Here is a 27,838-nt window from a genome sequence, read left to right on the forward strand (position 1 = left end):
AGTAATGACAGGGTCCTCAGAGCTCTGCACAGTTCTAAGAAGAACAGCCGGTGGGGAGAAAGAAAGCATTCTGCAGAAAACACAAGCTAGTGTTTGGCTGTCGTCCAGCACCATGGAACCTAGTGTGCAACAAAGAGACTAAAAAGGCTCCCAAATAATACCACATTCCCACAACCAGAGCCCAGTGGCTCTGGTATTCCCAGAAGTTCTTTGGAAAGCTTTAAAACGCTTACTTCTTTGAATGCACCACATTTGGTGGCATAGTGTCCTATAATTAAAAGCAAGATCATTACCATTGTGCATCTGGGCATTTTCATCATTCCTTCACAGGAACCTAGGCGTAAATGCATATTTTTAAAGAGCAGATTTAGTGAAGAAGAGTTGAATATCTAGTTTCATATACTAAAATTAAATGAACAAAAAAAAACATCTAGTGCATTCTGAAACATAAACATGTAGGCATGTTCTTACCTGAACATCTGATCCTTTCTCCACTACCAGCTTCTTGCCGTTTGTTTTCAACTACAACCGTTTCAGTAACTCCACCTCTAAGAGAGTAAGATGACTAAGAGGGGAGGGACAGGAAAAGCAATGGTTGGATTGTTTGTCCTGTTGCTTCTGTGGGATCAGTCATTTAAGAGGAAAAACTCAAAAATAAGCAACAGACTGAGATTAAATTCTTGTCTAAAATGTCTGTTGCTTTGTCATTACTGAACACAAGTGGATACAATTTAACACTTGAACAGAGACAATGACATATTGCAAAGATTGCATAATTTCTATATGCATTTTACTGTTGCCATCAGAAAAAGCTTACAAGAAAAACAAATGCTTCTTCAACATCTTCTCGCCTTGTGTCCACATTCTGTCAATTTCAAACCCAAAGTTCAGCTTATTTCATTGTGATTGGTAACAGTCCTACACAAAATAAAAAAAATGTGTGTGGAGGATTAAATATTTTAAAAAGAGACCTGAAAAATGTTGCATTTTCCCCCTTTACCTTGGTTCCTCTAAATAAAATCCAGAGTGGAAATCTGCCTTCAGAAGTCACCTAGTTGGTAAATAATTGAATCTAAATGCAACTGCTCTGTGGAGATTTCAGAAGAGAACATAGGCAGATGTCTCTCCAGACACATCTGGAGACACAAACCACTGACTCTCTTTCCCGCCGATGTAGGAGGGCGCTGAGGAGGATTAAAATTCACAAGGCTAAAATGTGTAGATGGGCACACCAATTTTTATTCCATTTGAAGTCGTTTTTTATTTTTTAGCTATTTATTTATTCATAATTTAGTATTTGTCTTCAATAGCTTCTAGGTCTTATTGTGACTTATTGACTCAAAATCAGTGTGAAATTGTTCTACTAGACTGTATAGATGAGATGAGGCACACTCATTTTTATTTCATTTTAACTTTTTTTTTTCAGCCAGCCCTCAGGCACTCGGAGGTTCCAAAGCAAACACTCCTGACAAAACTAATGTAAATAGATGTTTTGTGACCAACTGACACAAAAAAATTGGTAATTCATGCTATTACATGAGACACATTATTCTCTGTTAAATTTTGAAGTCAAATTCAATATTTTATATCATTTTAATATTAAATAATATATTTTCTTCAATAACTTCTACGTTATGTGACATATTGTCTAAAAATCAGGGTCAAATTGTTCTACTAGTCTGTATAGATGAGGCACACTGATTCCTATTCGATTTGAGTCCTTTTTCTATTTTTTAGGTATTTTTATATTTAAAAAATATATTTTTTCTTCAATAGCTTCCAAGTCATGTTACCTAATTACTCAAAATCAGTCTGAAATTGTTCTACTAGACTGGAGAGATGAGGCACTCATTTTTATTCCATTTTGATCCCTTTTTTATTTTTTAGGTAATTTTATATTTTAAAAATATATTTATTTTTTTTCCTTCACCTCTCAATAGGCTACCATCTTATCGTGGTGGATGGGTTTGAGGAGTTATGCTGTCAGGAACTTCATACCCCATATAGGGTCACCCAAGGCAGGCAAATCCTAGATGATGAGCCAGACAAAGTGCAGCCCAAAGACCCCTTATGAAGAGTACAATCAATGGATGCGGTGTTCCCTTGCCTGGATGCAGGTCACCAGGGCCCCACTCTGAAGCCAGGCCTGGAGGCCAGGTGCACCTTGGCAAGCACCTGGTGCCTGGGCTTTAACCCATGAGGTCTGGCCAGGCTCAGCCCGAAGTGGAATATGGGTTCACCTTCCATTGGACTCACCAGCAGAGGGAAGGGCTAAAAGGGCTGGGTGCAATGTGAGATGTTAAAAGCCGAGGGCAGGGACCTAGGCAATCTGCGCAGAAGCTTTTTCACTGGGCATGGAATGTCACCTCTCTGTTGGGGAAACAGCCTGAGCTGGTGTGTGAGGTTCAGAGGTTCCAACCAGAAATAGTTGGTCTCATCTCAGTGCATGGCTTGAGTTCTGGAACCAGTTTTCTTGAGAGGGATTGGACACGCTTTCAGTCTAAAGTTGCCCCTGGTGAGAAGCCAGGGGCAGAAGGAGTGGGCATACTTGCTACCCTGCATCTTGGTGATTGTACAATGGGGTTCACCCCAGTGAACAAGAGGGTAGCCTCTCTCTGCCTACAAATGGAGGGACGGATTATCAATGTTGTTTGTGCTTATGCACCAAACAGCACTTCAAATTAACCCACCCTTTTTGGAATCCTTGGAGGGGATACTGGAGAGAGCCTAATCTTTGGCCACAGGTCTTGGTCCCTTGGGTGAGGAGAAGTGCGAAGCTGTCCACTAATCACTACCTGGTGGTGAATTGGCTGCAATGGTAGTGGTGAAAACCTGTCAGATCTGACAGGCCCAAATGTATTGTGAGGGTCTGCTGGGAATATCTTGCGGAGTCTCGTGAGATGGAGATGGAGCTTTAACTCCCACCTCCAGGGGAACTTTGAACATGCACCACAATACATTAAAGATCTGCTGTTGTTGTATCAACCCTCCAACCCTGCTCTGCATCCCCAGAACCAAACAAGGAGAAGCACCATTCAGCTCCTGTGCTCCTCAAATCTGGAATAAACTTCAAGAAAAATGTAAAACAGCTGAAACACTGAATTCCTTTAAATCTAAACTAAAAACCCACCTGTTTAGAGTTGCTTTGAAACATATTGTAATCAATTGAACATTAATTAACAATATGATATGTAGCGACAAAATGTATACGTTATAATGTTTCAGTTGTTGGCTGTGATTCTATGACTTTGTCTTTTTGTGCTTTATGGTGTAACGCTCTTTGGAATGCCTTGTTGAAATGTGCTGTACAAATGAAATTTGATTAGATTTTTTTATTTGGGGGAGTCTGAGGCCATGTTCCGCACAGCTGGGATTTTGAAGGGATCTGTTTTGGTGGCCTCTGCTTTTTGCAGATGATGTGGTAGAGGGGGTAGAGAACGGCTGGCCAAAATTAGCGTTCATAAATCGGATCACTCTTAAGGTAAACGCCGTTTACTCCGCGGAGCACGAAAATCCCATATCCAGCATGAAACTAACTTCGCTGCGGGTATGCACCGCCCTGTAAAACTCGTTTTGGAGCCGGGGCTGGCTAGGGTCTTTGTATTTCTGTGAAACTTGAGTTTTAACTTTAAATGAGTTGATTCTCATGCTCTGTATATTTCAGATTTTTCAAAACAGCGTGTTTGATAACAATAATTAAGACTTCTCAATGTTTGAAATTGTCTAGCAATTACATCAGGCTATATGGCTACTTCAGTAATATATCAATGAGCTACTCTAAGCAGTAGTTGGGGATATGTTGTTTGCTGCTTAGTATGATCATTTATGTGGCTAAAACAAACATTATTTTCACATCAACTTCTAAGTTATGTGAAACTTCTGTTAAAATCATTTGAAGCCTCAGAGTCAATCTGGTACCAGTCCAATTCTCAGGGGAGAAAGACTCACCTGGTATAAATTAAATGTTTAGCTATTGGAGTTATACTTAAGAGAAATTAATTTAATCAAAGAATGTTATGAATATGTGTGTGTTATACACATATGCAGCCCTACTCTTCTTAAGTAGGGCTGCATCGACTGCAGTTTTCTGGGCGATCCTCGGTTACTGACCTTTTAGCCTGACCTGCCGATTTTGATTTTGGCCGATACCAATTTTTTGTCTAAAAATGTCACTAAATATAGTAAGAAAGTCACTGAGTTGGCAACAGTGGGGTGAATATTATTAACTGCAAACGTGCAGACAAGACCTGTTAGGCTGATCTGTCAGTCAAACTTTTCACTGTAGAGGAGAAGATCACAGAGGCTGATTTTTAAACCTTTGCTGCCAAAGATAAGATCAAAAACCTGGCCATGTCATGTCATCATAAAAACAACTAACAAACAAACTGACAGACTGGCAAACATAACTGACAAAATAATTTACTGACATTCAATGCAACATAATTACCTGGAATTAGTGATTAACTGCACCATTTGTGTTTTCTTAACCTCCCTACTGGTCAACTTATCTATCTGTGTAATGTAACAAAGATTCAAGTTAACCTTTGAACAAACCTCCAACACTATTCAGAAGAGAACCTGATTTGTTGAATTACCACAGAAGAGCTAGTTAAACTATTTATTGGATTTGTATCTGTAGCAATTTGATTTGTTTATTCCCTTCCTTGATTTTCATGTACCCCAAACCCTAACTTGAAAACAAAAACCTGTTGTTGCCATAGCAACAGGTTGGTACACTACATACACTATTATGTAGTGTACCAACATAATAGTGAATGTTGGTACACTATAATCAGATATGTTCCTCTGAATCTCTAAGCACTCTGCACAGGAACACAGGGAGAGTGTTTGTCAAGGAGGAATAACATTCCTCTGCTTCAGCAGTGGACTGATGCAGAAAGTCACGACAGCCCCTGTGGCTTATGCTTGACTGTTAGAGCTCAGACGTGTAAACTGGTCTGCCAGGGTGGAGGCTAGCAGAAGCCCAACTCTAGCCCAAACATTCTATCATAGCAGACGGGTTGAAAAATAATTTTGGCTCAGGATGGTCAGAGGAGTGCATTTTGGGGGTTTTCATGTAAGCCTGATCTTCCTTCTGATGTTCTCTTTCGAAGGCTCGTTGCTGAAGGAGCAAAGCAGGAATGCAGAGGTGACTCAAGGGCTCAGCAAAGCTATCTTAGAAATGCTGCATATCAAGAAAGTGTCGGCGAGTCATCAGGCCAAACCTCATCCTTACATGAATAGGATCTATCAACATCTGGAGTCACTGGAAGCTCAAGACTTTGGAAGATCAGATGGAATCCTGGTGCAGAGTTTTCGAAGTGTTGATGGTAAGAAAGATGTTTTTAGTAGGAAAACATTTTAATACCATTATCATGTCAGAAGGACAAAGCTGTGGAAGTGTACCTCCACAAATAGCTTTGCCTGTGTAGCTGTTTGAGACAAGGAATAATGCAGTATTTTACTGTTTGAATCACCCAGGGCCCCATCATGCTCCACAAGGATGGATCTGGTTCAACATCAGCAGACTGAACCTGTCCATGCTGGGTGCAGAGTTGGTCCTCTACAGGAAGACCCTCCATTCATGCCCTCTCAGTGTCACTGTGACCCTGCACAGCATCATTGCATCATTGCACAATCTGAATGAAATTCCTGCTCTAGAGGAGAGGCAGCTGATGCTGGACCAGCGGCCCTCTTCTGGGTACGATGTTTTCAATGTGTCTGCTGTTTTGGCTATGCAGCATCTGGAGGTGGTGGGCTTCCAGTTGAGGTATACAGATGAGAGTGGGAGTTTGGTCCTCCATGAGGCGCTGACACAGAGTCTGTACTGTTTGAGCAGAGGGTATCTGCAGGAACCCTTACTGGTGCTTTACGAAGCACAGCCTTTTCAGTTCTAATGTTACCTTGACCACAGGAAATTCAAGGAAAAACTATGCAGTGTATTTCCTCTTGTATCTGATGGCAGAAATTCCTAAAAAGTATATTTTGTTTTGAATGAGTCGCTATGCATTTTTCTGTCATTTAAAATGAAGTTTGGCTTGTCTGAGAAACAAGTGATGAATAATTCAAACAGCCAGCTGACAACATTCAGATAGAGCAGAATTCTGAAGTGAAGCTCCTTCAAGGTTGTAAGCAGTTAATTTTTTTTTTTTATAAATCCAGACTAGTTAGTCGTGGAGACTAAAGCTAAAGTCTAATCTGAGAGGGACGAAGACCAAGGCATTCTTCAGTCTGAATACATTAGCGGTTTTGTTAAAGCTATTTTAGTCATCTTTAAACCATTGTCACAGAACCATTGTTCTCCCTACATGTAACCTCCTTTGTCTTTGACATTGTATAATAAAACAAAGATGCTCATCTTAAGGTAGTAGTCTGTATTTGCTATCATCAGTTGAGCTTTTTTTTTTTTTATATTTCATTCATTCAGAGGTCATAGGGGATAAATACGGAGGGGTGGCACTCTGTTCAGATTTTCATTTGCAAAAGAACTGAAATCTAAATTTCTAAATCAGACAAGTCAAATGGGTGAGGATTACACCTACCTACCTACCTACTTTAAAGCACCGCTTGTATAACTTTTTGGCTTGTATAACTTTTTCCAATATGTCGTGACTGCTTTCTAGTGGCGGGCTGCACAGTGGCGCAGTTGGTAGAGCTGTTGCCTTGCAGCAAGAAGGTTCTGGGTTCAATTCCCAGCCCTGGTCTTTCTGCATGGAGTTTGCATGTTCTCCCTGTGCATGCGTGGGTTTTCTCCAGGTACTCCGGTTTCCTCCCACAGTCCAAAAGCATGACTGTCAGGTTAATTGGCCTCTCCAAATTGCACCTAGGTGTGAGTGTGTGTGTGCATGGTTGTGTGTCTCTGTGTTGCCCTGCGACAGACTGGCAACCTGTCCAGGGTGTACCCTGCCTCCCGTCCGGCACGCCAGCTGGAGATAGGCACCAGCAACCCTCCCACTGAGGGACAAGGGTGTAAGAAAATGGATGGATGGATGGATCATAGCTTCCAAGTCCAGCAACTCTCAAGGATTGGTGTCCTTCAGCTTTTAGATTTGTCTAGTTTTTAGATTTGTCTAGTTTAACACAACCCAGGTGAAAAAAAATTATACTTTAGTATACTTCAATTTCAACACACTTAAATTTGTGAAAGTACAGTTTACATATACTAATTAAGTGTACTACCTATAAGTATATCTTAAGTATACTAAAAACACTTGTACCAATTTCGAAATTAGTACCTAAAACACACTTAAACATAATTGTACCAAAATACACTTTTAATATATTAAATAAAAGTATACTTTAAGTGAACAAAATATGAGTGAATATGTATGAATTTTTAAGTTCCTTAATAATCTTTTACTATTTATTAAAATTGCATACAATAAAAAAGGATAATGATGATGTAATTTTTAAGAAAGTACCCAATAAATTTTCAGATGTGTGATGTAAAACCTTATAATCAACGGCATTAGCTCCAGTTCACACTCCAGACCAGATGGTGGCGGTATTGCACACTTTCATTTATTTATAAAACACCATAAAGAGAAGAAAAAACTTTAACGCAAGGAATATAACAGACGCTGTTCAAATTTGCCATTTTTACTCCCATAATATTGCCTTAAAAGTAGAGAGGGCCTTGACAATAGTTACTAATTTTGGTAAATTCAAGCTGATGACGTCCTAATCCGAGTTAGACGACAACACTATGGGACAACAACCGATGGAAATGAAATGTGTGTCACAGAAGGAGCCCAGGGGGACAAAGGCGGCTTAGTGTTGCCAGCTGGTGGTAAATTTGCTTATTGATTATCTTCATTTAATTCTAAACAGTGCAGTAAAGATATATAACTTACGTTGGTTTCATAAATAATCCATCCATCCATCCATTTTCTTCCGCTTATCCGGGGTCGGATCGCGGGGGCAGCAGTTTCAGAAGGGAGGCCCAGACTTCCCTCTCCCCAGCCACTTCTTCCAGCTCCTCTGGGGGAATCCCAAGGCGTTCCCAGGCCAGCCAAGAGACATAGTTCCTCCAGCGTGTCCTGGGTCTTCCCCGAGGCCTCCTACCGGTGGGACGTGCCCGGAACACCTCACCAGGGAGGCGTCCAGGAGGCATCCTGACCAAATGCCCGAGCCTCAACTGGCTCCTCTCGACGTGGAGGAGCAGCGGCTCGAGTCCCTCCTGGATGACCGAGCTTCTCATCCTATCTCTAAGGCCACCCTGCGGAGGAAACCCATTTCGGCTTCGGATAATTATTTTATCAATTTTATTGTGACTTGATGATCAGTTGTATGATTACTATAATCATACAACTGATGTTACAACATGAAGCAGTTGACAGCTTCATGTTATAACTGCATGGAGGTTATTTGTTGCAACTTATACTTTAATTCATAAACTAACCTGGTTTTAATTAAGCTCCATAAGACAGAGACTTTGATATTGTGAGGTTGTTGTTCTAACTCGTTCATCAATTATTTTAACTTCAACATATGTTTGCAGTCTAAGCAAATGAAGATGAAAGAGGAAGCCAGAGAAATCAGGTGTTAGAAAACCTAAAGACTTTCCTGTCTCAGAAGAAGCTCTGACTCCACCAGATCACCAGCTCTGAGGATATACCTCCACATTGTCTTCATGATGTAAGTTTGTTTTTTTAATGAGGAGCTAGTTACATTTTCAACAACAAAACCTGGTGTGTTACCAACACCAAGTGCTTAATAAACATGATTTGATTTAAAGGTAACTGGAAAGAATTTTTCTCTTCTAGTTAATCTAACATTTATCTTTCTTTTTTATTATTTGTTGTTGACTTTCAGGGCCCTGTGATGGACTGGTGACCTGTCCAGGGGGAACCCTGCCTCTCATCTGATGGCTGCTGGAGATGGGCACCACCAGCCCCCCTCGCCACCCTGCAAGGATCAGTGTGTTCAGATCATGGATGTAAAGATTTTAAGGTAATTTGTCTCCTTAAGTCCACACTTAAAACAGCTTCACAGTTAATGCCAACATCAACTGATTCTATGACATTGCTGACTTTTTTTTTTTTACTTCTAACATAAACAGGCAAAGACGACACCCAGAAATGTTTTTCCACCCCAGGCATCCGGTCCCAATCATCATCTGTTCTTATGATGTCACATACATGGCGAGTCCACAACGTCTTAAAATTGTAAGTATTATTTTTTTATTTGCCATTTTTCTGTTTTCTTTAAATACAAATACTTTCTCTGTTTAATTGCTCTATTGTTCGTTTTTGTAGGTTCCTGTAAGGTGCAGTGAACGAGAATGTTCTGTCGTTGATCCTCACTTTCATGTTTTATTGTCACTCTTAAATTTTCATGTTCATTGTGTTCACTTTAGATGTGTAAACTGATAATTTATGTAAAGTTCATAAAGTTGTGAGTAGAATTGGACAATCTTAAAACGTCGGTAATAAAATAAAATATTTGAATTACCTTGGGCATCTTGTGTAATTAATCTTTCCATGTAATTTTAGCCTAAAACAATGTAAGTACTGCAGTGTAGTTATGCATGTCATTTACAAAATAGGTACGTAGGAATAGACTTTCACAAGTAATTAAAATTGTAGTTTTTTATCAATAGCAGGAAATCAAAAATAAAAATTTAGTGTAATTTAAATAAATTACTAATATATTAATAGTATATTTAAAATATATTTGAAGTAGATTAAATATATATTTTTACTATAATTCTGAGACAGAATTATTAAAATATAATTATATCAAAATATAATAAAGCTCTGAAATATATTTAAAAAGTATACTTTCAGTACACTAAGTACACTTGAAGTTGTTCCAAAAAAGCACGTATAGTATGCTAAAATATACTATTACTTGTAATTTAATACTATTTAAATACTACTAAAGTATACTAAACACACAATTAGTTGTTCCAAAATAGTACAGTTTAAGTACATCGACAAAAGTATACTAAAGTATGTTAAAATTTAGTATACTAAAGTATACTTTTTTCACCTGGGAACTCTATGAAAAGATTGGATTATCAGCAGGACCCTCTAGAATTCCATTGCACTGTAGCGGGAGGACGTGGGAGGAGAGAGTGCGGGGTGTGGAGGACAGGAGTGCACAGAAAGAACCCAGTCTCCATGTGGAAAGACCCTCAGGGTGGGATTCGTTGCTGTAGAGCCGAAGTGCTAAAGGCTGCGCTTATGGTACTTTGTAATAACGGAAAGGGAAGGGTAATAAGTTTTTGTTACGAAAACCTTTGAAAATCAGCTTAGCATAATTTCTACTTCCGGAAATTCTATCAGTAAAATATTTATTTGGTACAATTTAATTTTCTAGATCGAAAATAATTATGATTTCCTATTATTATACGATTCTGATCAGCACAGGAAGCGCTTCAACATTTCTCTAATGTGATTGGCCTACGCTCCTATTCTTAATGTATGTTCCCCACCAATCACTGACGACCTTCCCAGCATCGTCACCTCCCTCTGTAGGCGCAATTTAGCCCCGAATAACGGAGTAGCGCTTAGAATTTTTTGGACTGTTTGGTACTAACTCGCCTCGATAGGTATTTATTCCGTTCGGTGTCGGTGAGCTGGCCACTCTGCGGTCTGCCATGTCTCCTTCGCGGGTCTGAGCAAACACTGGAAGCGGACAAAGGGAAATGCATCTCCGGAGCGCTGAACCTGTTCCCTCTCGCCCAGCACAAAGCCTGTGAAGCAGGCCGTGTTTCTCCTCGCAGCCACAGGCAGATGATGCTCAAACATGTCGGGGAATCATTTCAAAGGCCACGAAGTCAGTTGCTGCATCAAATACTTCATTTTTGGCTTCAACATCCTGTTCTGGGTAAGAACCATTCACTGTCATTCTTATCCTCTGTTCCAGCAGGAGCGTTGGGGGTGATTGTGTACATTAGTGAGGGAGGCCCAGATCATCTTCACTTCATGGCTCTTTTTTTATTTCAGTTTCCACTCATATCGTTGCCTTGTTATTGCTGTGGCCGTCTTCGGGTGCTGGGGTCCGGACAGAAGCAGCTGTTCCTGCACACACGCAGCTAATCGGCTTTTTGTGATAATGAGAGCTGAGCGCTGACACAGAGAACAGTTGAATAAACCAGCACTGTTAATGTTAACCCCGCACACCGATGCGCACTGCTCCTCAGCGACCAGGGGCGCTGCTAGGATTCTGAAACACCGGGGGCTTAGCCCACCCTACACGGAGTTCAGCAGAGGCATCATTGGATGGTAAAATAATCTGGACATGTTGTGCCAGCTGGGTTTAAAGTGGGGGTTTTGATAACTGTAGGTCTGAGTGGAACGTAAGATGATAATAAAAATAACTTTTTAATTGGAATAAGAGCATGCGCTCTCAAAGCCCACTTTATTAGGTACACCTGTTTAATTTTCTAACACAAATGAGCCAATCACCACAGCAGCCAACAAATTGTGCCTTTGAGGTAAAGATAACTTGCTGAAGTTTAAACTGAGCATCAGAATAACAAAGGAAGAGGGTTGAAGTGACGCATCTTTAGTACCCAGTAAGCAGCAGATTCCTTGATCTCAGAGACTATTCAGACTGGCAGCATGTTGGCTGCACAGCGGTGCAGTTGGTAGCCCTGTTGCCTTTCAGCGAGAAGGTCCTGGGTTTGATTCCCAGCTTGGGGTCTTTCTGCATGGAGTTTGCATGTTCTCCCTGTGCAACTATCTGGGTACTCTGGCTTCCTCCCACGGTCCAAAAACATGACTGTCAGGTTAAATGGTCTCTCTAAATTCTCCTTGGGTGTGTGTATGGTTGTTTGTCCTGTCTATGCTGCCATGGGACAGACGGGTGACCTGTCCAGGGTGTACCCCGCCTCTCGCCCAAAACGTTTGCTGGAGATAGGCACCAGCACCCATCCCAACCCCACTAGGGTCAAGGGTGTAAAGAAAATTGATAGATGGATTTTACTTTTGGACAGGTATTATGATTCATAATCATGGCAAAAAAATGTTACAACTGGAAGCAGCAGATTAGCATCACCTGCACCATCAGGGCCTGCAGCCTTGCCAGGGTGGATTCTCACCAACTGTCTTCTAACATCTTCGGCGATGATGTTTCCTGTAGAAGTAGAGGTGACCAGCTGAGGGTTGGCGGATGGTCACTGAGTATAAGAGGAGGGAAGGATGTGTGAAGGTGAGATGAAGGACTCTGAGGAGGGGGAAGGGAGAGTTGTTGGACAGCAGCAGTGGTATTGACAGGAGTGTGAGCAGGAGGTGCAGGGGCCGCAGTGTCAAATCTGTTGAAAAACAGATTGAGTTCATTGGCTCTATCGACGTTGCCCTCAACCGCTCGACAGCCTGCTGATCTGAACTCGGTGACAGTCCTCATCCCTCTCCAGACCTTGGTGGTGTTTTTCTGCTGGAGTTTACTCTCCAGCTTCCTCTTATAATATTCCTTATCTCTTCTGATCTTCAACTTCAAGCACCTCTGAATTACTCTCACATCATCCCTGTTGCCATTTCTGAAAGCCCTCTTCTTCTGGATGGTCTAGATCTCCTTTGTTACCCAGGGCTTATTTGGGTAACAATTAACAGTCTCAGTAGGGATGATGGAGTCAACATAGAAGTTAATATAATGTGTTACGCACTCAGTGAGCTCATCGATGTCCTCCATAGAGAGGACTGCCAGTCAGTGCCTGCCAGTCAGTGGCCTCGAAACATCCCTGTAGTGTCTCAGTGACCTCTTTTGACCACCTTCTTCTCACTGTCCTCGTTGTTGCAGGCTGTCTCTTCACTAGAGGTATATAACATGGGCTCAGGGGCACCACAGTCCATCCACAGTCCAAGTAGAGGGAGGGGAGAGGAACTGTATGCATCTTTTACATAAGCATACTGCAAGCGAGCTACAGCTGAGTGGATGACATCACAGGCCACCGTGGGATTAGCAGAGGGAGGAATGTAAATAGTCACCATGACAACATGAGAATATTCATGGGGCAGGTAAAACAGACGAAAACCAACCGCTAGCAGTTCAACGTCCGGGCAGCAGATTCTCTCCTTGACATTTATAACAGCAGGACTGCACCAACAGTTGTTTACTAGAATGGCAAGCCCCCCTCCTTTCCGCTTACCACTCTCAGTGCAATCCCTATCAGCCCGAACAGTCTGGTAGCCCTCAGAAACATTGGCATCAGGAATGTCCGGGTGCAGCCATGTGTCCATAAAACACATTAAAATACATTCCCGATATCCCTTCTGGCTCCTGGACAGTGATGTTAATTCATCCATCTTATTAGCCATCGATCTAATGTTGCCCATGGTAACATTAGAAATGGCTTATAACTCTTCTCCATAAGCCTCTGTTTCTTCCTTTTTGCTCTCCTCTGCTGTTTGTTTCCTCCTCTGCAACCCCAATGTGTCTTTCTCTAAATATCCTCTGGGATTTCAGTGGATCTGGACTCCATGCCGGCCAGTTTTAGTTCACTCAGCTGATCCCTGGTGTGAACAATGCGGCCAAGTTGTTGCGCTAGGCAGAGTAAAAAAAAGTATCTCAACATCAAAGAAAAAGATAATGACTTTCTTAGTCAACTTTGTTGAAGATACTCTTCTGGTTAAGTACAAAATAATTAAAGTTGTAAAATAAAATAATCAAAAAAATATTTTAAAAATAAAATGACGAGAGGAGTAACCGCAACATGCTGCATACACGTTAGCGCATGCACACTATAAGTATGATATGGGACCATACCATTAGGTGGAAACAAAGAGTGGGGCACACAGTAATGAAGAGGAGAGTATGTCACAAAATCTATAATTATAAATGACACCTGTAAGAGAAGCAGCATCTGGCTGAAGAGTAAACATATTATAAATCATTAATTATTATGGGCAGTGGTGGCTTGTGATGGATCGAGCAGTCAAAAGAGAGCCAGGCACAGGTTTAAATTTTAAAATAATTGTTTTTTATTTAACCCAAAACAAAAACTTGGGTAAATAATGAAAAATGACAAAGTTGGGCCCATAAAAGAGGTCAAAGTAACAGAATTTAACTCAGACTGACTCAAACAAACAAACCTACCTAAATGAGACAAAGGGGAAACTTAAATACTGGCTGATCAGGCCACATAGAAGACACAAAGGGGAGAACACACAAAACCTAACTGAAGCTAACATAGGAAAATCCCATTCCTCCCTGCCCCCTCTTAATGATGAGTAGCAGTATGAACTAATTTGCAGTCTCAGGCTTGCTGCACCCCTTCTCCACCTCTTTGTTCCCCTGAAGGACTGGAGCAGCCGACACTGAGGTAACTCAAAACAAAGGTTAAATCAAGCAAAACACAACAGTGTAACTAAAATGTGCAAAACAGTTATGCAAATTAAATCCTAGATTTAAAGAAACCAAAATAATTGTGGTGAGATTGACTAACCTCTTGTGTGTAGTGTGATTAAATGTACCACATTTGTGTGGGTGTAAATGCAGCCATCACACACGCTGGGACAGCGAGAGAGACAGTCTGCAATGCAGTTGTCCTTGCTGGGGATATAGTGAATGGTGAATCGAAATGGCTGGACTGCCAGGTACCAGTGTGTGATCCTTCCATTTGTATGTTTCATCTTCTCTGTCCATTGCAGAGCTTTATGGTCAGTTTCTAAGGTGAACTCTCTTTCAAGAAGGTAATACTTGAAGGAATCCAGTGCCCATTTGATGGCCAGTGCCTCTTTATCAATGATTGAGAATCGTACTTCCCTTGGAAACAGCTTACGGCTAATAAAAGTCACTGGATGGCGCTCTCCAGGTGGTCCCTTCAACAGAACAGCTCCCAAACTTCTTTCAGAGGCATAAGTCTGAAGAATATAATGTCTCTCAAAATCAGGTTGTACAGGACTGGACTCTTACAGAGAGATTGCCGCAGGTCCTGGAAAGCTGTTTTAGCCTCCCAACAAGATGATCTTGTTGGGGCTTCGGGAACCAGTGAGGTCTGTTGATAGAGCGGCCCTGGCTGAGAAATGAGGGATAAAACGATTATAGAATCCTGCCATACCCATAAAGGATCTTAACTGTTTTCTGGTCTCAGGCAGAGGATATGACTCTATAGCTATAATTTTATTTATTTGAGGCTTTATCACACCATTTCCTATCACAAACCCATGGTACTCAGTTTCAGCCTTGGCAATTGCACACTTGACTGGATTAATAGTCAACCCTACAGATTGGAGGCGCTCCAACACCTCCAGATGTTTCAGGAGGTGTTGAATCCAGTTGGCTCTGGATTTCCAGATGGCCTTGCCATTTTGCTAACAGCTTCCTGTCAGCACTTGGAAGGAGCACCAGCACTTTCTGGCCAAGACTGAAAGACCTCTGGCGAGCTGAGTGGTCATATAGATTTTCTGATGTTTCTGTGAGCTTGGGCCAATGCTGTCATCCTTTCCATTCATCCCCGCATCTGGACAACATAAGAGACATTTACAGCTTGAGACCTCTCTTTGTCACCCACCCATGTCTCCCTTAACAGAGATGGGGGACCCCATACTTCATAGCCATATAGCAATTCAAATGGTGAAAAACCAGTAGAGGCCTGCGGCACTTCTTTATATGCAAAGTGAAGGTTAGGTAGCCACTGGTCCCAGTCTGTACCAGTTTTATTGACAAACTTGCATAACATTTGTTACATTTGCGCTGACAGAGCGCTTCTGATTGAAGCGCTCTGTCAGGCCGTCTGTCTATGGAGTGGTCTTCAGGCTCTTAATCCCAAGGAGTTGTGGACAGAAAGTTAGTTCCACACTCAGTGAGATTTTCAGTAGGAAACCCAACCCATGAGAAGAGCTCTATGAGACAGAAGGTAACTGCTGTAGCTTTTATTTATTTCAAAGCAAAGACCTTTGGATATTTTGTGACATAATCCAGGATCACAAGCATATAACGATTGCCTGATTTACTTATTTCTAGGGGACCAACGATGTCCATTCCCAGCCGTTTAAACAGGGTATTGATGATTGGCAAAAGCTGGAAGAGGAGCTCTGGAGGGAATTTTTAAAGATAACTTTTGGTAGTGAGGGCAGCTTTTGCAGAACAGAGTCAGTCACATTAGATCGGATTCCAGGCCAGTGAAAATATTTTCTGAGGCGGGCCATTGTCTTGTGCTTTTCAAGATGGCCAGTCCATGGAAAGGAATGCCCCAAGGATGGTGCCACCTTCTGGACTGGTCTAGGAACCACCAACTGCAATGCTGTTGGATGATATCTTTCAGCAAAAATTCCTCCAGTGTTTTCATACCTTGTTCAGGATGTTGGTTTCTGTCTACTTTCTGAAATAAAGATATTAGAGCTGGATCACCGTGTTGCATTTCTATGATGTTAGCAGGGATTTTAAACCCCAAAGGTAGCTCAGGCTCAGAGATAGAAGATGATTTCTCAGCAGTGTTTCAAAATTTCTCTTGCTGTCGCTGCCTGCAGGACTTGCAAGACTTCCTGGGTGTGGTCTCCAGATCCACATCATAAAAAGACAAGACGCAGAGTGGTTGCAGAAACTCCTCTCTCTTTCTAGCTTGAAATCTGGTTAATGCAATGTTGCACATATTGCTGGAGTTCAACAAGTCACACAACGCAGGCAGATCTTGACCTAGCACTGCTGGAAATGGCAGATTCTCAGCCACACCAATATTTAGAAGAAAAAGTTGGCCTTGTACTTTAATATACAGGTCTGCTGTTGGATATGAAAACATGAGTTGTCACTTGTGATGGACCGATACATGGAGATGACTCCATGAATGCAGTGGACAATGATTGTTTCCACATTAACTATGTTTCCTGGAACAAAGTCTCTGTGCACCAGAGTTTGAGTACTACCTGAATCAATGAGAGCCTTTAATTATTTACCTTCAACTTCAATTGAGGTTGTCCTTAAACCAATGGAATGGTTTATGGACGACCTGTGGTTTAGAGTGCACAATTTGTCTGGGCACAAAACACATTTGTGTCATCTTTGTAGAATTCTTTGGGGACACTGGTTGTGTGTGTCCCTCCATCCCACACATAACAAATCACTATCATGGCTGGGGCTCTTGATGGCACATCCAATGACTGGATCTTTAGAGGTTTACTCACCCCTGCCTTTTGGTAGTGGGGAACAGGTTTTGAAACCTCCCTCATTTTCCATGCCGTTTGACTCCATGGTTGTCCTTTTCTCCATGCGGCCACAAACACGTCAGCCAACTGCGCAGCTTCTGCAGCCGACTTTGGGTTATGTTCTTTAATCCATATCTACGACTCAGGAGACAGCATTCTCAAGTATTGTTCTAAAATGATTATTTCACTGACCTCATGCACAGTTTTTTCTTTTGGCAGCACCCACTTTCCATACAACTCTTTCAATCTTGCATACAGTTCTTTTAGATTCTCATCAAGTTTTACTTCCAGTGATCGAAATTGCAATCTGTACATCTCAGGATTGATGTTGTATTTTTGAAGAACAGCTTCTTTAACTTTATCATAATTCAGATCAAGCACCTCTTGTGCGCCTCTTGCTTTGCCAGTGAGTAGTGGAATCAGATGAAAAATCCAATCTGCTTTTGTCCACCGGCAAACTAGAGCCATGCGTTCAAATGTTGTTAGAAAATATTCCATATCATCCTCATCTGTCAGTTTTTCCAAGTCTGGATTCATGAGAGTGAAACTGACCTGAGGGAGCATGCATTTGCTCATTACTGCAGCAGGAAGGATCTTCACCTTCACTAGCTACTGCATCTGATTGTTGATATTCATCCGTTTGAGGCTCAGGAGCAGGGGTGGCACGAGCTTGCACTTCCACCTGTAACAGCTGAAATTGGTGTCATCTGAAGCGCTGTTCCTGCCAAATAAACTTCTCCCTCCGTCTTGCTTCCTGGGCTTCCTGCTGGTCCATATGAGAACGAACAATGGAAATCACTTCTGATATCGTTGGCTCCTTACCCTCAATGCTATCCACCCTTCCAGAGGCTCCATTTTCTTCTCCAACTTGGTCCTCCATTCCAACAGGCTGGTTTTGAGGATCTCCTTTCGGTCTTTTGGCACTCCTTCCTGTTTTTTTCATGGCTTGGTAAGAGGAGAGGGACTACTTAAAAAAAAAAACCTGTGCCTTTAACTGCAAGATTTCACTCCTGACACCACTTGTGATAAACCGAACAGTCAAAAGAGAGCCAGGCACAGGTTCAAATTTAAAAAAGAATAGTTTTTTAGTAAACCCAAAGCAAAAACTTACAGGGTAAGTTTTTGGGTAAATAATAATAAATGACAAAGTTGGGCCCATAAAAGAGGTCAAAGTAACAGAATTCAACTCAGACTGACTCAAACAAACAGACCTACCAAAATGAGACAAAGGAGAAACTTAAATACTGGCTGATCAGGCCACATAGAAGACACAAAGGGGAGAACACACAAAAACCTAACTGAAGCTAACATAGGAAAATCCCATGTTGTACATCTTTTATCTGGTCATTTTGTGGAATATCCAACAACGAGAAAATGGCACAAAATAAGAATATTTTTTCCACTCTGATTGGCTGCTCTTAGGCCTACCAATTTTAACTTGAATGTTAAAATTCAAGTTAAGACACCTGTGAAAATAATTTCTATTCCCATGGCTTTTTTGTTCTCTGGAAAATTATTTTTGATGATAAATACAGAAACAAGCATAAAAATCAAAACATCTACAATAGTGATAGTAATATTAATAATAAAATAATAGTGCAAAGTAGCCTACAAATTCTTTGGTGGGGGGCGGTGAGGGACCTGGATAAAGGCTAGGGGGGCGCTGGCCCACAAAAAGTTGAGAAACACTGTTCTAAACGAAAAACAGTTATTCTGTAAATGAAATCCTAGATTTATAGAAACAAAATATAAGTGTGGTGTGATTAAATATTACCACACTTGTGTGGCTGTAAATGCAGCCATCACACTGCTGGTGGTAATATCTGCAGGGTGGGTTATAATATAGCTGTGTATAGCTATATATGCTGCTGTACATCACCATCAGTTCATCTTTTAAGTTTTTCTTTGCAGATCATCTGGAAATATTCGCATGTGGTGTCCAATTGCTTCTGCGGGAAACAAGTGTTGAAATTCAAGAACGGATCTGGATTAATAAATTCAAATGAATTTAAATGTTGAGCCTTCTCAAAGCGAGCCTTTGACTGTTCGGTCATTATTTTGCACCACTGCACTGCCACAGAAGCACAATCTGAGCTTTGCTTACGGCGTGGTGTTAGAGCACCTGCATCTGAGTTTCAGCGACTAAATTCAGGACATTTATGGTCCGGGTAAAATTCTCCAAGGCCTGTTTTGTTTTTATAGCATCCACAATGCGATTTTGGAGGATGTTATAGAGAATGTCCACATGCGTAAAGGCCCGGTGAAAAAATGATAAAAAGAACAGAAAAGTTTTGTCCTGCTGCAGGACTGGCAAACCATGAGCTTGTTGGATTGACACGCTGTCTGATCTTTATAGATGGTTTCAAGTGATCGAAGCATGCCTTCAGGATTTCCTCCTGTTCAAACACAGTTGGCACCGTACGGCTCCACCGCTTTTGGCCTGATGATGGAATTCTTCTGTTGTACACTTCAACCAGGACAGCAGGTCTTTTAGGGGACTTGGACATTTTTTTTCCAAAAGCTGAAAGATTTGCAAAAAATATTCTGACAGGTGTAAGCAATGAGCACGCCTGTTGAATGATCAGGTTGAACTGATCGGCATAACAGTGTACAAAGTGCATAAGAAGAAAAGTTTCCAGGAGCCTGGCCTACAAACTGGAGGATGCGCCGGTCATCACCACAGCTCCATCGTTAAGTGTGGGCATTTAGTTTGTTTTCCAGTTTAAACGGCTGGAGCTTTTTTTTCAGAAGCATTTCAAACCCCTCTGCAGACCTGTCTTCAAGCAGGAAAAAGCCTAAGAATCTCTCCACTGCTGTGCTTACAGTGATGTACTTGAGCACAATCACACATTGGTTCACAGGCTACATCTGTAGTTTTGTCTGCTTGAACAGCAACAAACGGTGCTTCTAAAATTTCATTCTTGATTTTTTTTTGCTGATAAATCTCTAACATGTCATCAAGGAGCTCCTTGATGGCTGGTTTTGAAGGTGTGTTTAGCTACATGCATACTTGACAGGTGATCTGCCAGCTGTCAGTCTAAAAAAGAAAATAGATTAATCAGATCCAGAAAAGCATCCCGATTCAGGGAGGACGTAGATTCATTAGACCCCCGCAGTGATGTATTGTGTGCCCTGCAAAATTTAATGCAATCCACAATCCGTGATAATGCATGTTTTTTATTGCACCAGCTCATTGTGCCTCTGTACAGCAATGTGGTGGCCCTCATCCAGCTGACAGGTGATGTTAACCTGGCTCAACATTGTCAATTTCACACTGTTTCCAATGTGGCTTGTGCTGGATTCAAGTTTTTATTTTATTTTTTCAGACAGATGTTTCAGATCAATAATTCCTTGTTGGGTCAAAACTGTGTCTCCTCCAAAGAACAAACATGGAAAGCAGAAAACAGATTTCTGGTCACCGGGTCACCGAGAAACTGCGGTTTTGCCATTTTTCTCTTTGCTGGATTTGAATATCCTCAGGTTTGTCTGGCCCCAACTTCTTCACCTCCAGTTTTCCTCAATAGACATTAAGGACAATTGATTATTGATTAAGTAATTTATGCTAATATTGCTCGGCATCGCACCTGCTCAGTTTATGCCAAACCACACCCACACACACTCGCACTCCTAGTCCATCCTGATTGGATGAATCCTGTGGCTGTGGGCTGAGCCTGGGCTTACCAAAATTAGCCTAAATGAGCTGCAAACCGAGGGGGGGGCCGTGGCTAGACACCTGTCAATCATTCTGAACCGTGACAGACAGTTACGCTGAATGAGGCTGTCATAAGTTAGCCCTTCAGAAAGACCCTGGGATTTTTCCCAGGCGGTTTGTTGTAAATTTAACAAAATGTGATACATTATTTCTAAAACGTATTTATTTTTAGGTTGTTATTTTTAAGTTGTTTATTTTAACTTTATTGTAAATGTCAGGGAAGGTATAAGTAGGGCTTAGCCTACTTATACGGCTAGTATAGCCCTACTTATACCAGCCGTCTCTGATTATGGGTCTGTTCAGTAGATTTGGTTGCAGTGCTTTGTTCAGTTGTTTGGTGATTAAAATTAGATTAAAATATTATACAAAAGTAAGAATGTGTACAGAATAAATACATAAAATTGAGGAAGTGTAAGGATTCCCATATAGGGGACATGGAATGCAAAAGGATTTATCATGTAAAAACATTCCTATTTGCCAAGTTATGCTAAAATATGAGACTAAAGATGATAGTAAATTTGCTAAAGGTAATCAGGCAAGGACTCGAATGGCCATGTGATGGCCATGTGGAGCACTAAGGCCTCCATACATAGGCTGTGCTTTACCCCTGGGCCACCACAGCATTCCCACCAATGTTGTTGTTTGGGAGCCAAAGCAGCCGGTTCTCTAAAAAGAGCCGAAATTCCTCATTTCGCCCCGTACAGCAATGTGGTGTACATTTTCTGTTTGTCCACTCTGAAATAAAGACTACTAGAACCAATAAAATCTTAATAAAAAAACAACAAAAAAATTGAGATATGTTGTCCTTCGCAATTTCAGATTCGACTTTCAGGTAGTTTGGGTCAGAATTTGGTCAACAAAACATGAAAGCATGGATGCATGATCCGAGGCATGATGGATGATCCATTCAGGAAAGGCTGAATCTGTCTTCTATGTCCACCTGTCTCATAGACTAAATATCTAAGAACAGCACTTTTGCCCTTGTTTTTGCCTTTCGAACTAGGGAGAAAGAACTTTTCTTTAGATGTTCTTTTCATCTTAGCAGATTTTAAATTTTTAATCAACATCTGCCTGCTTTGATTTTCAGCCATGATTAGTTGCTACTGCAAAGGAGAGAAGATGTTGGTTTATCTGCAATGCCAAATTTATTCGTTTAAAAACAGCAAAAGTAGACTCTAGTCCTTCACAGTTATATCCACAATCATAAAATAGGAAATAGAATACAACATAACGTTGGGATTTCAAAGCGTCTCTTACACAATCACTCACACGCCAGAGAAAAGAGATGAGTTTTTAGCTGACCTAAAGGATTGTATGGTTTGAGTGGTGTGAGGAGGTAGAGGATAGCTGGTCCACAGTGTTGAACCTTCCAGCAGGGTAACAACCCTGAACATCCTGCCAGAGATGCAATGAAATGACTTACATCATATCATAGCATTATGATTGTCTAGTCAAAATAAGGCTTTGTAGCAAGACTAGAAAGTGATGTTCACAGATGCTACTGTTGGTCTGTCTCATAAAACCCACTACATTGTGATAAAATGCAAAAAAGTTTAGGGAGTGTGAATACCATTCATTCACTGCTGATAATGTTAAACAATGCAGTACAGGCCGAGGCTGTCCCAGGGAAAGGATTTCAGTATTTTTCCTGAATAACATTTTGTCTCTGTACATTTGTACAATCTCCCAGTAATAAGATGTGACTGGTGTTTTGCAGTTGCTGGGCATGGCCTTAGTAGGGATTGGACTGTGGGCATGGAGTGAGAAGGTGAGCACACTATTTTTTTTTAAATGAAACTGCAGACAAAATTATTTTAGAGTAGTGCTTTCTCTATGTCCCAGTACCATCATTCCTGGCTATTTCCTGTCACTTTGACTATTTGCCAAACATGACATAACCCAGAGGAGGATCAACTGCTTGACTCACATCCAGTGTCCTGTCCTCTCCAGGGGGTCCTGTCCAACATCTCATCCATCACCGACCTGGGGGGCCTTGACCCTGTGTGGCTCTTCATGGTGGTTGGAGGGGTTATGTTCATTCTGGGGTTTGCCGGCTGCATTGGAGCTCTTCGGGAAAATACATTTTTGCTTAAGTTTGTATGTTCTACTCTGCAAGCACCATGAATAATCACTGAAAAAAGATTGCTTCCTGTTTCTGGTTTTACTTCTATTCATAATTCTTCTCCTGTTCTAGTTCTCTGTGTTTCTGGGAATCATCTTTTTCCTGGAGTTGACAACAGGAGTTCTGGCCTTTGTTTTTAAGGACTGGATTAAGGACCAACTCAACCTGTTCATCAACAACAACATCCGGGCATATAGGGACGACATCGACCTACAGAACCTCATTGATTTCACTCAGGAATATGTGAGTCATGGGATACCTAGTAAATGTGATGAGGCATGGCTGTGGCATACATCTACTTTGGTCTCCTTTCTTCAAATCTTCCAGCAGTCTTTGCATCGCAGATTATCAGGAGTATCAGGATTATAAAGAGTTTAAAAACCTGGAGCCAAACTGTTCATGTACTGTGTTTTTGATTCTAACTGCATTGTAATACAACTTAACTAGAGGTGTCAGGTAGTCATTGGCAATGGATGATTTTCATCTTGATCAGCCCTGACCATTGTCCATCAGTTTGCAGATATAATCCCCCTCTCCATTGTCAAGTCTCACTCTAGCTTGGGCCAGTTAGTCAAATCATTTTTACCAGAATACCAGAAGGTAGGTCAAGTCCTTCAGTTTATCCCAGCAAAGAATTGGAGAAAATTTTCAGGAGTGAAGATAGAGGGGGTCAGCCTAATATAGCATGAGATTAAGTGGTGCAATTATCAGGTCATAACTGCTGGATTTAAGCAACATTTTTTGCATTCCTACATTTTTATGTTAAATCAGCAGAATTGTTGTGAGGTCTAAAGAAGCTGGAGATCAAATGATGACGGCTACTGTGTTAGATGGAGTGGGTTGTTTTTACAGACTGAGTCTGGAATTCCATTGCAGAAAACACAAGCAAGACTTAAAGCCACATACATGCCAGTAAAGGATGTAGGACCTGACACTATGTCAGGAGTCCCTGAAGTGTTTCTCTTCTCTGTCTGACTGCAGTGGGAGTGCTGTGGCGCATTCGGAGCGGACGACTGGAACCTGAACATTTACTTTAATTGTACTGATGGAAATCCCAGTCGGGAAAAATGTGGGGTTCCTTTCTCCTGCTGCACCAAGGACCCTGCGGTAACGTTAGCCTCTTTCTGTCGATGTCACAGTGCAGAAGCTGTTGCACCACAAATGATTTGGATTCAATCCCAGAATTCACATGGTTCATATGATGGCTTTCAAACCTTTTAGAGATAATTTCTTTTTGTCTCTAGGAGGATGTGATAAACACTCAGTGTGGCTATGACATCAGAGCAAAACCAGTAAGTTTAGCTAGTTCTGCTAACATTTGGAATGGAACCCTTGTCCTCAGTGAAATGTTTAAGGTCTTCTTAAACAGTGATTGATGAGTGATTAACCAATACTGTGACTAGGGCTGTATAAATAAATCGATTCGGCGATATATATCGATATTTTCCGCCCTAGAAAAGTATCGATTTTTCATCTGCGAGTATCAATCCGTTAAACCATAGGGGTCCACAACCTTATAGCTCTTTTTAACGTCTAGTTTGTTACGGCGTAGCAGCAAGGCTCCGCCTCCCTCAGTCTCACTTTCAACTTGAGCTTAAAGTGCACATTATAAACGACACACCAGTTTTTAAATTGTGTTAATAGGCCAAGTATAACCGGAGTTATGCTAAATTTAGTAAATCATATTTTTCCGATTATCACATAATCGATTATCATGATTATGTGATAATCGGGAATCACATAATCATTCCCGATTATGTGAGAGGGAATGAGCTTCCAAATGTACAAAACGAAACGAAACATTAGATTCCTGTGTTTTTGGAAATGTAAAATCTTCAATAAATAACGATGGGCTGTATTTTGTTGCTGAGAAACGAAGTAAAGTTGCGCAAGTAACCGTGAAAGAGAAGCGGAACCGAGAAGCAGAAAGGAGTAGCGGCGCGAACGGAGCAGCTGCAAAAGCAGTGAGATCGCAAAATTAATGCAAATTTCGACTGGTAGCATTCACTTCGTAATTAGTTTTCAGCTTAGCGGTTTCTGTTCTATAAAGGATTACCTGAAGAATGAACATGGGTTGATAACATCCCAAGCGGGCGCGCAGCGGCGCTGTGTTTTGAGCAGGAAGACGAAGAGGAAAAACCCGCAGCCGGAAACTGCGGCGCAGTGAGGATTTTCATGATAACAGTGGCTAATCGATCATTCTTATTAGCAACAGACAAAGAGTATCAGAGACTGAGAGAACGATGAGATCCAGGCAGTCTGAGAGGCAGCTACTCAGAGATCCAAGCAGGGGAATAGCGGCGCTGCGTAGCTGCAGGGAGTCGATCACTACGGGGTGAGGCGGAGCCACTACTTTAGCAGTTAGAAGAAAGCAGCTTACAGCCACGGATAACTCCGGGAGCCAAGGTAGAAACACCTTTTCCCCCATAATCCAAAAGACTGCATTTGTGGCTGCATTTGTACTCCAAAATGCAGCCACAGTGTCCAAAAGCAAAAACATAAATGCAATCATTTGCATATTGAGAGTCTACAGAGGCTGATAATCTCCCCACTCTGCTCCTGGATTACTGTTTACATTTTTTAGTTTTATGTCAAATCCGCATGAATTAAATGACAGAAACTAATTCTCTCACTGCATCTTTGATTCATTTTGTCCAGCTGCATACTGTTGGGCTGTCCAATCACAGTCAGGTATTGTGTAATTGGTGCTTTTAATCAAGTTTTCAGTTAACTAAATTCAAGTCTATGGAACACAAAATGTCACTAAAATCACTCTGTCCTAAAATCTTTCAGAAAATCGTAAAAATGCACCGAATCGTGTCGCTCAACAAATATCGTGATGCATATCGTATTGTGACCAGAATATCGTATCGTATTGTGAAATTATTGCATCACTACACCCCTAACTGTGACTATGGGATAAGTAAACCCACAGATGACTTACATATGTGCCCATACAGGACTCGGAGCAGAAGGACTACATCAACGTGAAAGGCTGTGTTCCTCAGTTTGAAAGGTGGTTCCAAGATAACCTCACCTTGGTGGCTGGGATCTTCATTGGAGTAGCATTATTGCAGGTCAGTTCTAGTCCTGTTTTATTATTAAAGAAAGAGTGAAACTAAAGTACTTTTCCCTTTATGAAATATATCATTGGTTTTCTTTTCTTAACAGATTTTTGGGATTTGTTTGGCCCAGAACTTAGTGAGTGACATCGAGGCAGTGAGGGCAAGCTGGTGAGACACCATCAACCTTTCGTCTGCTCTTAGTTCTCATGAGCTCTCATAATTATTTCTAACCTTTGCAATCTCAGACAATCTGAGAAAATTTACATATACTAATTATGCTCATGGGTGTCATTCATTTCATAGGCATAATTCAGTAGTGATGCATATGATATGGAAGTCAAGTTCATAATTAGGTGATACAAAGTAGTAATTTCAACTTTCAAAATCATTATGAGATTCAAAGTCACAATTATGACTTTGAAAGTCATAATTTTTTAAGATACAAAGTCATACTTTAGACTGTGGACTTTAATAGATACCTCGGCTCTATGTTTGATGTAAGCACAGATCTGATTGCCAAGAGGGACTAAATAGAGGTCATATTGTTTTTAAGGTTGTCAAAAATGATAACACAGGTCAGTGTTATGAGGAAATACAGTTATTTCATATGGAATGGAGTGTGAACTCCATTCCATATGTCAATATGAGGCCCAGAGTAGAAATACAAGAATGGGTTAGGGTCATATGGTTGGAATGTCTTTGTTCTCTTGAGCCCGTTTTGCACTGCACAGCCAGAACCTGGCCAACCCGGGTCTGGGTTGGCCAGCCCAGTCCCGCCCCGCCCTGTTCACTGGAGCCCAGAGAGCTGTGGCTCTAATTGGGCTGGCCAGACAGGGCTGTTTGGAGTCAGCTGTTGATAGGTGCATTGGCTGCGGGGCGAACGTAGACAAGTTGTCTTTCAGATCTTTGGGTCAGAGGAGTTTATTTAGTGTTTAGGCTTTCTCAATGTCTATTATTTTAACATGTGGCATCAAAAAATTCCCTGTCATAATCTATTCTTACCCGTTAAGTTTATAATTGATAATAATGACATATTTAATTGCACATATTTTGTTTTGTTTAAAATAATATTCTAAAAGTGAAACCCATCACACATCAAGCTGATAAATATGTGCAACTTTTTGCACATATTTATGTGGGAAAAAAAATAAAAAAAATATACACTGACTGTGGTCCCACTAACTGCATATGAATAATAAAATTAAATTAAAAAATTTCTGAAGAAATTTAAACAGTCTGCCAAACCATGACCGTCGGTTGGAACCCAGCATTCAGATGCTAAAAATTAGCATCGATACTAAAGTAAACTACAATGTACTGAATAGCATGTGGAGTCACAAGCATGTTGAGTAACATGGACTTACTCCATTCAGTATGTTAAAATTAGTGTATAAGCCAAAATTAGCCAAAATACTAATGTTAGCCTAAATGCTCCTGGTGGTGTGTGGGGTATAGCTAGCATGTTGTCTTACATTGACTTCCTCCATTCAGTGTGCTAAACATAGTTAATAAATAAACAAAACAGCTCAAAAGCTTATTTTAGGGAAAAGGCTACTGCAAGCTACAGTAGCTACATTAGCAGAGTGATTCTCTGAATTCGGTGCCTTTTGGGGTCTCAGGTTACTTAAAAATATACCACAAAAAATTGTGTTTTTGAACACTGCATCTATTGAAGGACTTTTTGAACCTCCAAGAAAATATGTTTCCCCACCTTATGCATGAAATCCCAAACATTAATATGAATTTCTTTGCAGCTTAAGTTGTTTTAAATTCAACCCCGTAACGGGACAATTTCATTCCTCTATCAGTATAACTGCATAACATAATTAAACTAATTCTTCCAGCTCCT

The 27,838-nt window shown here is 41.0% G+C and overlaps 3 protein-coding genes and 1 long non-coding RNA gene across 8 annotated transcripts in view; 3 read left to right on the forward strand and 1 right to left on the reverse strand.

Moving 5' to 3' along the window:
- frem1a (Fras1 related extracellular matrix 1a) overlaps positions 1 to 527 on the reverse strand; it is a 206,831-nt gene extending 206,304 nt beyond the window's left edge. Inside the window, exons 1-2 of one of the 2 annotated variants that reach the window (XM_017310426.2) lie at positions 472 to 506; positions 294 to 334 (exon numbers count right to left, since the gene is read on the reverse strand). The gene's annotated coding sequence lies outside the window, so the exon portion shown is untranslated. Of the gene's footprint in view, positions 1 to 293; positions 335 to 471 lie in introns of both variants that reach the window. The other variant, XM_017310424.2, reaches the window with a different exon arrangement.
- Positions 528 to 4,884: 4,357 nt separating this feature from the next.
- Positions 4,885 to 6,069, forward strand: LOC103480071 (uncharacterized). The gene is made up of 2 exons (XM_008434819.3): positions 4,885 to 5,330; positions 5,482 to 6,069. Exons 1-2 carry the CDS (start codon positions 5,045 to 5,047, stop codon positions 5,895 to 5,897), a joined length of 702 nt encoding a protein of 233 aa, XP_008433041.1. The 5' UTR covers positions 4,885 to 5,044; the 3' UTR covers positions 5,898 to 6,069.
- Positions 6,070 to 8,332: 2,263 nt separating this feature from the next.
- LOC145548810 (uncharacterized) lies at positions 8,333 to 9,598 on the forward strand. Its single transcript, XR_014084804.1, has 4 exons — positions 8,333 to 8,637; positions 8,815 to 8,952; positions 9,062 to 9,167; positions 9,258 to 9,598. It is a non-coding gene; the product is annotated as an uncharacterized LOC145548810 (long non-coding RNA).
- An 871-nt stretch (positions 9,599 to 10,469) lies between these two features.
- tspan5a (tetraspanin 5a) overlaps positions 10,470 to 27,838 on the forward strand; it is a 32,751-nt gene continuing 15,382 nt past the window's right edge. For 3 of the 4 annotated variants that reach the window (XR_536041.3, XM_008434821.3, XM_008434822.3), the window contains exons 1-8: positions 10,470 to 10,833; positions 22,520 to 22,570; positions 22,753 to 22,899; positions 22,997 to 23,167; positions 23,906 to 24,031; positions 24,169 to 24,216; positions 25,885 to 26,001; positions 26,096 to 26,157. Coding sequence is in view for 3 of the 4 variants with exons in the window: in XM_008434821.3 (XP_008433043.1) it covers positions 10,753 to 10,833; positions 22,520 to 22,570; positions 22,753 to 22,899; positions 22,997 to 23,167; positions 23,906 to 24,031; positions 24,169 to 24,216; positions 25,885 to 26,001; positions 26,096 to 26,157 (803 nt within the window). In the remaining variant the exon portion in view is untranslated. The remainder of the gene's footprint in view (positions 10,834 to 22,519; positions 22,571 to 22,752; positions 22,900 to 22,996; positions 23,168 to 23,905; positions 24,032 to 24,168; positions 24,217 to 25,884; positions 26,002 to 26,095; positions 26,158 to 27,838) is intronic. The other variant, XM_081599137.1, reaches the window with a different exon arrangement.

The sequence above is a fragment of the Poecilia reticulata genome, chromosome 18 (assembly GCF_904066995.2).
Source record: "Poecilia reticulata chromosome 18, P_reticulata-male-v2, whole genome shotgun sequence".
NCBI classification, from domain to species: Eukaryota; Metazoa; Chordata; class Actinopteri; order Cyprinodontiformes; family Poeciliidae; genus Poecilia; species Poecilia reticulata.